The sequence below is a fragment of the Hirundo rustica genome, chromosome 9, assembly GCF_015227805.2.
Source record: "Hirundo rustica isolate bHirRus1 chromosome 9, bHirRus1.pri.v3, whole genome shotgun sequence".
Lineage (NCBI taxonomy): Eukaryota > Metazoa > Chordata > Aves > Passeriformes > Hirundinidae > Hirundo > Hirundo rustica.
Genome location: NC_053458.1, coordinates 6,233,622 through 6,245,380, shown reverse-complemented (window position 1 = coordinate 6,245,380; position 11,759 = coordinate 6,233,622). Strand labels below are relative to the sequence as shown.

General features: G+C 44.7%; 1 protein-coding gene across 1 annotated transcript in view; it reads left to right on the top strand.

Moving 5' to 3' along the window:
* Nucleotides 1–189: 189 nt before the first annotated feature.
* The window catches only part of RNF11 (ring finger protein 11), a 30,436-nt gene continuing 18,866 nt past the window's right edge, over nucleotides 190–11,759 (top strand). The window contains exon 1 of the mRNA XM_040072576.2: nucleotides 190–666. Coding sequence (XP_039928510.1) covers nucleotides 544–666 — 123 coding nt within the window. The 5' untranslated portion in view covers nucleotides 190–543. The remainder of the gene's footprint in view (nucleotides 667–11,759) is intronic.

The window sequence follows — 11,759 nt, the reverse complement described above, 5'->3', positions numbered from 1 at the left end:
TCGGGGGCGGAGCGAAGCGGCTCCCACCATTTTGGGCCGGGGGAGCCCAGCAGGCGGCTGGGTCCCCCAGCCCGTCCTGTGCCGCCTCGTCCCGCCGGGGGCGGGCAGGGCTGTCCCCGCGGCGGGGCCGGGGGGCGCGGAGCGCAGCGAGGCCCCGCGGCTGCTTCCCCGGGCCCGGCGGGGAGGGGTGAGAGGAGGAGCCAGGGCGGCCCGTGCGACAAAGCCCAGTGCGCAAGGAGCTGGTGACCGGGAAGCAGAACCGCGCCGGGCAGCCGCGGGGCGGGCGGACCCACCGGAGCCCGCTGCCCCACGGGGGGTGGGAGGCCCGTCCTGCCGCCCCCCCCGGCTCGGGGGTCGGGGCGGCTGCGGAGCGGAGCGGGAGGCGGCCGGGCTGGTGCTGCTAAGCCGCTTAGGGCCGGGGCTGGCATGAGCCTCCCCGGCGGGGCGGCTGCGGGCTGCGCGCTGCGGCGGGGAGGCTGAGGGCGCGGATCCGCCGCCGGAGCGGGAGGAGGCGGAGGGGGGGGCCGCGCTCCCCCCGGGAAGATGGGGAACTGCCTCAAGTCCCCCACCTCGGATGACATCTCGCTACTCCACGAGTCCCAGTCGGACAGAGCTAGCTACGGAGACGGAGCTGAACCGGATCAGGAGCCGCCGCCGCCATATCAGGTAGGGGAGGGGGCGGGAGCGGGGCCGGGGGCAGCGGGGCCCCGCCGCGGCTGGCGGGGATCGCGGGGCCGCTCGCCCCGGGGCCGGCCCGCACCGCCCCGGGGGCCGCCGCCTCCCCGCCGCCGCCGCTCCGGCGCTGGGCGGCCCGAACCTCTCCCTTTCCGCCCGCACGTAGCGCGGGGGAAGCCGCTTTGTCTCGGCCGGTGCCGGCGCTCCGGGCGGGCGGCAGGCGCGGTGCCGCCGGCGGGGCGGGGGGCGGAGGGCAGGGGCCGCCCGGCCGGTGCCGCGTCCTTTGTTGCCGCCGGCGGTGACATCACCGTCTGGCGCGGGGACGCTCCGGGACCGGGACCGCGGGCCCTGCCCGGGCTTTGTCCGGGCCCGCTCGCACCGCTCCCGTATTTTTAGCACCATCTGATCCCCGCTAAGTAACTCCCCCAGCGCAGGGGATCCTATTTCCCTCCGTCCTGTGGGGCACCGGCGGGGAAGTGCTTCCCATTGTTCGGTGGGGTCTTTTTTTTTTTCCCCTGTCTCTGAGAGAATCTGTTAATTTACATCTCGATGACGAATCAGGGGGAAAGAAGGAAAAGGCCGGGTATTGGCTTTGATGACAGCGGAGGGTAACGCCGATGTGGAGGGGGGATGGCGTTGGTGTGAAAGCCTGCGCTTGGCCGCCTCTGGAAGGGATGGGCACGGAAAGGGAACTTGAACTTGGGGTTGCACTTGTCTGCTCCCGGATCTCCACCCCCACCTATGGAAATGTGTATTGACCTGAACAAGCGGTCTACAGCGCTGAAAAAATGAAAAGGAAAAGCATCCAGCGGTAGAAGTGCACGTTCTATTCAAGTTTTGAAAGTATTTTCCTGTCTGGGATAATAACATGCATTCCAGAGGAATCTATAGAAACAGCAGTCGAGACGCACAGTCTGGAGGGGTGACTTGAGAGCTGTATGTTTTCTAGGATGGGAGTCATTCCCTAATTGCAGATCCTGATGTATAATTAACAAAATTGCAGGAAGTATTTAACCGGACAGGCGTGTAATCTAAAAATGCTTTAGCAAGTTCAGGAATTCCACCCTGATAGGAGCCCCGTAAGTGTTGAAGAGAAGCCCTACACGTAGCAGCCCTTTGCTGGTGCCCTGAAGCTGCGCTGATGTTTCTTGGCAGTGTGTGCCTGATTGTTTTGTTTGGGTGCGAAAGCTGAATGTCACAATAAATTCCGTGATGTGAGGAATTTTCTTTTCTGATTTCTGAGCTATGTCTGCTGAAGTCCAGTAAATAGAAAGTCTTTGGTGGCAGATCAAGATTTTTAAAGGTTGTTTTGTTCTAAATTAAACCTGAGTGGTCCATGAGGTTTAGAAATGCATTGTGTTTTTGTCAAATCGGCATAAAAAGTTTGACTGTGTAATTCATTGCATTTATAACTGTGATTCTGAGAATACTTCTGGAGTTTGTTTTTTTTCTTGTTCTTCCCTTTGAAAACAACCTGTTAGCTCTTGTAAGAGTCATCAATCAGGTATATGCCTTATTCTGGCCTTCTGGTGTGGATGTTGGTGTAGATAACGACTCTTTCTCTGCCATCAGAGGTTTGTAATTTTTTTTTCTTGACAAAAAACTTGTCTGTAAGTGTGGATGGCTGACTGAGACCACGGCAGACAGTAAAATAAATGAGCCCACAGGTGTCTATTATCGAGTAAGTGTATTCATAGCAAACCTTCCCTCAGCTGAGGAGAGCTGTGCAGCATCAGGTAATGTGCCCTCAGGCACTTGGCTGTGTCAAACATCACTGTCTGTCCTGAAAGCTCCTCCACTGATCCTGGCAGTTCCTAGAGCTTCACCTTAGGGTAGCCTTTGGTGTCTCGTAGTCAAAATCAGAGCTACTCTTCCCACAGATTTTGAACCACAATGGCTTGTGACTTAAAAAAAAAAAAAAAAAAAAAAAAATCTTAGTTACAATATTATGCAGGATTTTTTGTACTTTGAGGTTGAGGGGATTTATAATTTAAAATTAGTTAATGTTTACAAGATACTCAAAACTCTTAAGTGTGAACAATTGCTGATGCTCCAGTATTACTTTTGTGCTAGAAATAAGTCACTCATTTTAACTTTCAAGTGGCAGCTCAAAGTGTTAAAAATGGGAAAGTTGTGCCCTTGTTTCTAGTAATTACTTCTTTAAGTGTCTTAACCAGAGTTAGTGTATAATGTGTAGACATTAGGAATGAAAGCAAGGAAGGGGATAAAACAGGTTTGAAAACTTGTAGCAGCTAGCCTGGAGAAACTGGAAGGTGAACAGTTTTAAAGTCCACCGCTGAAATTTCAGCTGCAAGTGGACATATTTTAGAAGAGAGTAAAATCTGATGCGTCTGTTGCTCTTGGGTTTGCAACAACAATGTGTCAGCTTCCTGAATAGCTCTTGCAAGGTATGCAAACTAACGGAAGGAGGTTTGTTGGGGGAAGATACACAACTGTAGAAGACGACTTCTGTATTATTTTGACATTTAAAGTGCTTGTTTGTGTACCGACAGGATTGTGCCATGGGCATTCACGTGGGACTCTTTTTTTTTTTATGCCATAATTTTTATTCACCTGTCTATTTCCAACTGTAAAATGTACCCCCTGTAAAAATTGCAGTGTAGCATGTCAAATTCCTTTGATCAGTGAGTGCTACTAAACTGGCTGTGTAAAATTCCTACTTCCAAAAACGAGGTTGAGAATTGGATTGACAGTATGGAGACATAGAATAATGTGGAATAACTTTCATTGAGCGGCTCTGCAAATACCTGTGTCTTGGTTCCTGTGGCAGTATCTGTTACCAGCTGTTGCAGAAAGGCCTCAGAGAGGAAGCATCTTTTTAAACAGGTATCTGAATTAATGAGAAAGTGGCCCCATTAAAGCATCAGATATTTTTCCAGTGCATTGAGCTTGATCACTAACATGAGAGATAATGAAAACACACCAAAGAAGGAGTGTGTTTTCATGGTGGGGAGGAAGGAAGTGATTTTGAGACTGGACCAACATTTTCGTAGACGGATGCTAATTTTGAATGCCTCCATTTTAGAACCCAGAAATTACAACTGCTTTTCTAAGTGTTAAGAACATGCAGCTCCATTTTTAACCAGGGAATCTGTGATTGGGAGGGAGTTAGATTTGGTTTTGGTTTTTTTGTTGTTGGGTTTGTTGTTTTTTTTTTTTTTTTTCTCAAGTCCTCAAAATTGAGTATACTTTCAAATTTGTTTTCCTTTTTGGTGTATGACTTCTTCACCATCTGTTGGCAGTACGCCTTCTGCTGTTTTTCTGTACAAGTTCACTGGGTTTTTTTCAGTTTCTCTTACTTCTGGTAGTTCTTCTCAGAGACTTTATTTTGAAGAACAGATGTGTCCCTTTTCTTAATCATTGTCTCATATTTCTGTTCTTGAATAGTTTCTTAATAGCTGTAGGAAATAATTTGCCATTTTATTAAATTTTGGAATTTTTACCCCGTAAAGTACAAAATGCTTTACTCCTTTTCTCCATAAGTTTCTAAGTATTACTGTGGACAAAATACACTGCAGTCTTTCTAAAAAAGTTGTATGATGCTTGCTAAATTACTTAGCTAAAAGCATGAGACATAAGTACAACTGCTTATTAAAGTGCTGAAATAAGCATTTTATGATACTAACCTCATAAAAGCTCGTTTGATATGTTGATGTGGCAGATAGAATAATAAAATATTTTACTCTATTACCTGAAGAGCTCCAGAGCACCCTCTGGTACTTTGTTCCACCTTGTGTTGTCTTACAGGCCCAGATAAAATGTTTCAGTGGATCTAGTGGATTTTTTTTTTTTTTAAAAGGGATTAATTTAAAACCTTTTGGCCTGGGTACTCATTTGCTTTGGCTGTAGGCACAAAATGAGATGAGAGATCACAAACATGAGCTTAACCCAATGCTGTGTTCCCATAATCCTCCAAAAGCTGTTGGGGACGGCAGGTTTTGAAAGTGTAATTTAGAATGTCTCATGGCTTCTCTTAAAACTGAGGTTGCTGCAATAGCCTCCTTGGGCCTCCTCTGAACTGAGTGTCACCTGTACACAGTGTACACGTCCTCATCCCTCTGGCTTGTGTGCTTCATTCCAGCTGTCCCAGCTCAGGGAGGTGGCACATCAGCCTGTCCTGGCAGTGCCTTCGGCCAGTGAGGAGCACAGCCCTGGAGATGCTGAAGAACAGTTTGAACAGTCAGAGAATCTTCTTGAAAGAGTCCATTGCATTTCTGTATGAACCCTGCCCCGTGGATGGGAGTGTTGGATGCTTTTCGTTCAAGAGAGAAACCAAGCAGTTGTTACACGCTCCTCGTGACTTAAGTAATATGTTACATTGGTGTTCTGATGCTGTCTTTTCAAAGGCGTGGTAATTAATATAATTAAAAATTGCTAGCCAAATTAATTCTAATCTAGGAGTTGCACCAATTTATAGAAACAGCTGAACAAAAATTCCCTTGGGCCCCAATGGAAATGATTTATCATCTGTGACTGCGTGTATTGTACAAGAAAGAAGACGGCAGTAGTGTAGCAGGTTATAATCTACCATGGAGTGGTTGTGCAAAGCTGGAACTTTTGGTCTGTGTTGGAACACCATGAAAAGGGGAAAGATGCAATGGGAAAACATTACATACAGAAAGCTGTCCATGAAAATAGCAAACCAACTAGTAGGGTTACTTTCATATAAGAGAAAGCAATATATTTTAAAGTTGCCTGTGCATGTCTTGCCCTTTTTTTCTGCTTGTCCCTCACATCTTGGTGATGATGTGTATGAATTACAGTTGCACTTGTGGATGTGAACTGAAATATCACTCCAGTCCACAATTCCTTAGTCTGGTGGAAACTTCAAAGGGCTGCAAAGCCTTTGTTTTTGTTGCTGTGGTGCTGGTTATTGCCTTCTGGCAGGAGTGCCTGGGGTGAAGATTAGCTGCAGTGAGGAGGGAAAGTGATGGAAGAGCTGAAGTTGAGAGTTTGTTGCATGGATAAGAAATGATAGAATAGCCAGTGATGTCTGGGGCTTCTCTTCAAGGATGAGATTGCTTGAGTGACCTTATGTAATTCATTCTCAGAAATGGAGAAGTGTTTCAGTAGTTTTCTGGAATAACATTTTATCTGTGAAAGACCAAGCATTAAATGATGAAGTAACTCCTGTTAATAGTTGTGATACAATTTAGACCTGCATCCAGAAAAGCTGTAAGTGTTCCATGTTTTATGCTGCAGTTCTGGTAAATTATTTGTATGTGCAATGCAATAGACCTTTTTTTAATATCACTATAGGGCTATACAGATAATTTTGTATACAGTAATGAAATAGATGTATTATGAATATCATTATAGTAGCATTCCAGATCATTTGGTTAGTGAACAATATGCCATGACACTTTGTATTCTTCCACAGCTGAAGAATTTAGCAAGTTGTCTGGAGAATTGTATTGCTGGTAATCAGTTCTAGGTGAAAAGTTTCTTGAGGATGTTATGTCTGAACTTCCTTTCTAGGCAACGGTTAGAAAAAACCTGCACCTGTATTTCCTGTCTCAGTGCATATTGGTTTCCGCACAGCCTGCCATGCTGGCTGATGGGGGCTGTTTTTCATTTTGCTGGTGAAAAAAGCTGGTGGGGCAGAGGGAGAAGAGAGAAAGGAAGACAGACCTGAAAGTAAAGGGTACCAGATGGTATCACAGTTAGGTAACTTCAATCTTGAAAATACCCATTCATAAACAGTTTAAATGAATATTTTAATTCATATTGGTTGAATATTGTAATGCTTTAGCTGCTTAAAATAGATTTTAAACGCAGTTGGTTAAAAATGTGTTGGGCATGGCTAGAGGTAGTGGGAAGAGTATGCTGATGTTTGAGTTCTCTGTATTACCTTTCTTATAAAATTAGGGCTGGTTTCTAGAGTCACTGTTGTTGAACTGGCGCTTGATAAGGATCTGTTCCTAACCACTCTATCCAGAAGGTTTTCCAAGAGAAATCTGAAAAGAAGAGAATATGTTTATAATCACATTTAACAGAGTATTGCCTTCTGCTTCACATGGATTTCTGCAAGAAGTGTCTCAAGTTGGATCAAGATGCTCTACAGAGTCTGTCCTTGTCTTCCTTGTGTCCCTGTTCATCACTTTAACAAAGGAAGGAAGCTCAGCTTAATGAGCACTTCTGCAGACCCTGTTAAAGGCTGTAGTCAAACTAGTTGCAGAATGCAAGGCAAAGGAGCTAAAAATAACACTTCTTGCTTGTGGCAGACTTGTGTCTTCCAGTCTTTTTGCTTGTCCTTGCTTCTGCCTCCCCATATGCACAGAGAAACATATTTGTATTTTGGAGAAGTAATAGTCTGTGGAATAGACTAAAGCAAATCAGCCATGACTTTTCTATGAGCTAAGGAAACAGTTCCTCAGAGACCAAAAATTACAAAATGAGCAAGTTTTTAGAGGTGTCATGGTTGAGCAAGAATAAAACCTTTTCAGGGGAAAAAGCTGAAGGGTCGCTGTTCTCTTGACTCTGAAAGGCAAAGCAAGCTTTGGTCTTGACTTAGACCACAAGAAAAATTGGCCCTGACATTACGAAGGTCCCAGAAGCAAAGCTGTGCCTTGCTCCATTGGAGGTGGGATGTGCTTTTGTAGAAGATGCTGTCTTGTTCTGCCTGCCTCTTGGGGAACAGCCATAGCAGTGACCTGTCCCAGCAGAGGTAGAGTTGTGTAACTTGTTGATGGGTAAAACTGCATTTCAACAATAAAACCTCCCAGCCCCAACACTAAACAAAACAAAATCCACCAAAAACCCCCACCCTAGCAGCCCTAGGATAAGCTATCATCGTCCTTATTTAATGTCTTCTGTTCTGTTTGTAACTTTGGCAAACCACTTAACTGGTCTATGCTTTAGTTTCTTCACTGTAAAATGAGGAGTGAAGGAGTAATAAAGTTTATCTTTACTGCAGGCATGCTTAGTAATTTAATTCAAGTAAAGTGTTCAATGGTAATTTGATTTTAATAAAATAATGTTCCTCTATTACAAAAGCAACCTCTGCAGAAATTTATGACAAACCTGATGGTGTAGAGAGGGAGCTTTATCAGAAGATCTGTTTAAGGCAGTAGATAAGTCTCCTAAAATCTGTTTTGGAATCTGATAGTTCAGCATTTATTTGGCTGCCTGCATTCCAGATGCTTGATTAGTAGGAATGAAGAGTCTGTGAAGATGGTAATAAGAAATCTTGCCTAATCAGGGTAATGAATCTTTGCTATGCTGAAGATCATGCATTCTTTTGGACAAGCCAACCCAAACATGCAGTACCACCCTCCCTAAAATCTGGGACCACCATGCCTTTAGGAAGTTCTTCTGTTTCCTGTATGTACCTCGGGTTCAGTGCTGTGATCAGCTGTCGCTGGCTCTACATCTGGAGTCAGTTTCTGACCCACGGAAAATAAACCACTTTTATGTTTTGAAGAGATAATGATCTGTGGAATGGACTAAAGCAAATCAACCATGACTTTCCTATGAACTAATGAAACAATTTCCAAGAGACCAAACAGTTACAGAGAGTGATAATTTTATTTACCAGCCCTTCCATAGGAATCTGCCAACCTCTGTTTCCCATCAGCTAAGAAGAAAGTCAGAGTGCCGGTGGCATAAAAGCTGCTGGGCCAGGATCCACACACGGTGACACGGACAAAGAGCAGATGCGTGCAGCAGCTGGAGGAGGAGATAAAAGAAGCATCCTTTAACCGCACTTGCGTCAGCCAAATCACAACCAGCTGGGTTATTGCGCTGGGCATTTCTGCTGATCCACCACAACGCTCACGCGTGCTCTGTGCATATTTGCATGCTCGCGTACCCTCTGTCAAAGGCTGGGCTGAGTTTTGAGCCTTCTCGTCCTCCCTCTGTTTTTAGCCACGGGTTTAGTTGAGGGATGATGTAGACCTGAGGTGCCCAGGGGAGGACTGAAACTGTTGTAAGGATGAGAGAAACTGTGACTCAGGAAATTCAGTTCCTCCCTTAGCCTCAGCATGCAGTGATGAATGTGCAGACTATTATCTTTGCAATAATGAAACCTGTTTCCCTTGGTTGTATTTTTGGACACTGGAGTGGCCTCCATGTGCTCTCATCTGCTTTTTGCTCAGAGGGAGCAATTTGTATTTCTAGAGGCAAGGTTCAGGAGCAGTCATTGCATGTAGTGCCCTGCACTCCAGGGGCAAAAGCTTGTGCAGGTCCAACTTCATGCTCAGACCAAGACAAGTATCAGCTGGCTGACAGGGCTGACAGAGTTTCCCAGAGCTTGGGACTGTAACTAGTCCACATGCCAGTAGAGTTTGGACTGCTTAGAGAGGTCTTAGCAGCATCAAGGAAACGCCTGGTTTATGACTAATAAAATTTAATGAAGCTGCTTGAGTATCCAGTTGTAAGCGAAAAATGAGTCAGTCTGTGCTGGTTTGGACAAAAGCAAGGAATTGACCGTCCTGCAACCATGATTAAAACCATTACATCTACCACACGCTGCCAGTTTCTAATCTGTGTCATGGCAAAACTGCTTTAGAAGAAAAAATCAGACTAGAATATATCCCACAAATATAACATAACTCCTGTCCAAGTATACATAGCTCCGTGGAGACTGTAAGGTGTCCCTGTAGTCCCCACCACTTTCAGTCTGTGTGGCTCTCCAGATGATTTGTGTACAAGCTCTAGCCAGAAGGAAATGGAGCAATATTTCTCTGTATTTATTCCCATAAGATGTATCCTGGTAGTGGGGATACAAATCTCTGACGAGTGTGTGTGAACACTGCAGAATTGGATGAGGTTGGGTGCTCTTGCCCTTTCAGTTTCAGAGCTGTGGGAGGCTTATTTAAGAGATCAAAGTGCATCAGATTCCATTATTTCAGTATCTATGGGACAGTATAATGCATGAATACGCTGGGACGATGCCTGTGTCTGACTTTTATTCATCAGTGTAATTAAAGCCAGATACAGAGCTTGTTCTGTGCACTGAACATTAATCACAGTGTTTTATTAATACAGTTGTCGAAATCTTTAATTCAGACATCGTATAATTTTGCAATATAGATTAAAAGTAGTATTTATTTTGCCCAAATGCATTAATTTTATTTAAAGTTCAGGAAGAGAAGAGATTGCTCTCAAGTTTTGAACAAATGAGTGCAAGCATTGCTTGACTGCAGACATACCAAACTGCTAAACTGGTTTGGTCTGTACTGTTGCTTAACAAAAACCAGTGAACTGCTGTATTCAGTGGAAAATACATAAAAGGCTCAACAAACTAATTCTCTAAATTCAGATTTAGTTAAGACACTGAAATGAATATTTTAATATCTGCAGACTTTATTTTATGCTCTGTAGTAGTACTTGCTTAATTGCCAGTACCAGTTTCTGATGTTTTGGGATTTCCCTTGGTTGTTTTCTGTTTAAATATTATGATTTGCATTGCAGTTGCATCCATATATCTTCAGTTTAACTTATGAAATATGACTAAGACATTGCTTTAGTGGCTGCTTCACAGAGTTCTTTAATGTTGCATCTGTATATTTGGAGACCTTGAGGCAGCTGTGGATTGTCCCGTGGAGAATGGTGTCCTTGGAAGGGAGCAGAATCAGTCTTAAAATTCAAGCAGAAATATTTAACTTTAAATTAACTGTTAATTCTTTTCTCGGTTAGTGCTTTTTCACCTCTCAGTTCCTGGCTCTCTGAGTCTCTGTGGGTTGTGTTTTGGTTGTGCTCACAAGAGCTAATGAAATCCCCTCTGCAGTCACTGAAATGAAATACAGGCCCACACCTCTACTTAACACTTCTTAGGGATCTGCTGATGGGAAGCTGGTGAGGAGCACTGCATAGGTGGTGTTGCACTAAGGTCTGTCCCAAGCTGAGAAAACTCTTCCTGCCCTGGTCTCCCACCTCTTCAGCTAATGGCACCTTCATGTTGCTGCAGTGGCTGAGCTGTTAGATGGTGGCTCTTGGCCCAAAGATGAGTGAGATGCTTGGTTATTCTCCCACCTGCCCTCGATTGGAAGTGGGAATGTGGTATTTAGTCCATCCGAGTGGATTCATATGATAGCTCGCCTGGAGCTGGGCTGGGTTTTGTGTAATCCTTCTAGCCATCGGTAAGAATCACAAATGAGATGGCAGGGAGGGATTTCCATTACGTCTAAATATAGACAAACTCCCTGAAATTTCTGCGACCTGAAGTTGTATTTACTTTACTGTGTAGCTAAACTACTAAAAGTAAGTTTGCCAAAGAATGCCCATTCCTTCTATAGATACAGTGGTTTCTCAGTTTAAAGTAGATGGAGTCAGGTAGTCAAAGAGACAGTGTTTAATGGCAAGTTTTGTTTTTAAAAGTCCTTTAGGAAACAAAAAAATACTATCTGCACAAAATTTCATGCTCCAAGTAATCTTTTATTTCCTCTAGAAACTGTATTCTTGTTCAATGAGTAACCTGGTTTTTCCTGCCTCCCAGAAGAAGCAAGATGACCTAGATCTAGAGGTTCCTGGGGAAGAGTTCACTTCACCCTATATATAGTGTCTCCTGAAATGTCTATGTAGCTGTCATTTCCTCTGAGCTGAAAGAGAAAAGAGCTGAAGTTCTAGGCTGTGGTAGGAAGGGAGGGTGTTTTATCCCTCCTTTTCTGGGGGGATCTATCTTACACACATGTCACTAACTGGACTACAGCCAGGTGAAGGCCAGACTCCCCAGCTTCCATCTGTAACATTGAATTTCATATCTCTGTCTTCTCAATGTGCTGCGGCTGAAAAATGACCACCCACCTCTGTTAAAGGAGTGAATTGGATCCTGCCTTTGTGCCAGCAGGAGTTTCTGCACAGGACTCAGAACGTGATATCCTGGGGTCACTGTGTTCTTTGCTCCGGTCAGATCACGCAGATGGAGACTCCTCCAAGCAACGCTGCTGGCACAGTGGTGTTTTTATTGGAAAGCAAAACCTGGGAAAATTGTAGTAACAGCTACATAACAGATGCTACCAAACAGGCTGTTGGTGCTGGGGGATCAGGCAAGTGTCTCCACCTCAGGGTGGTGAGTCAAATGGTGAAGTGTTCTGTAAGCTGAGGGAAATCTGCCTGTCCTT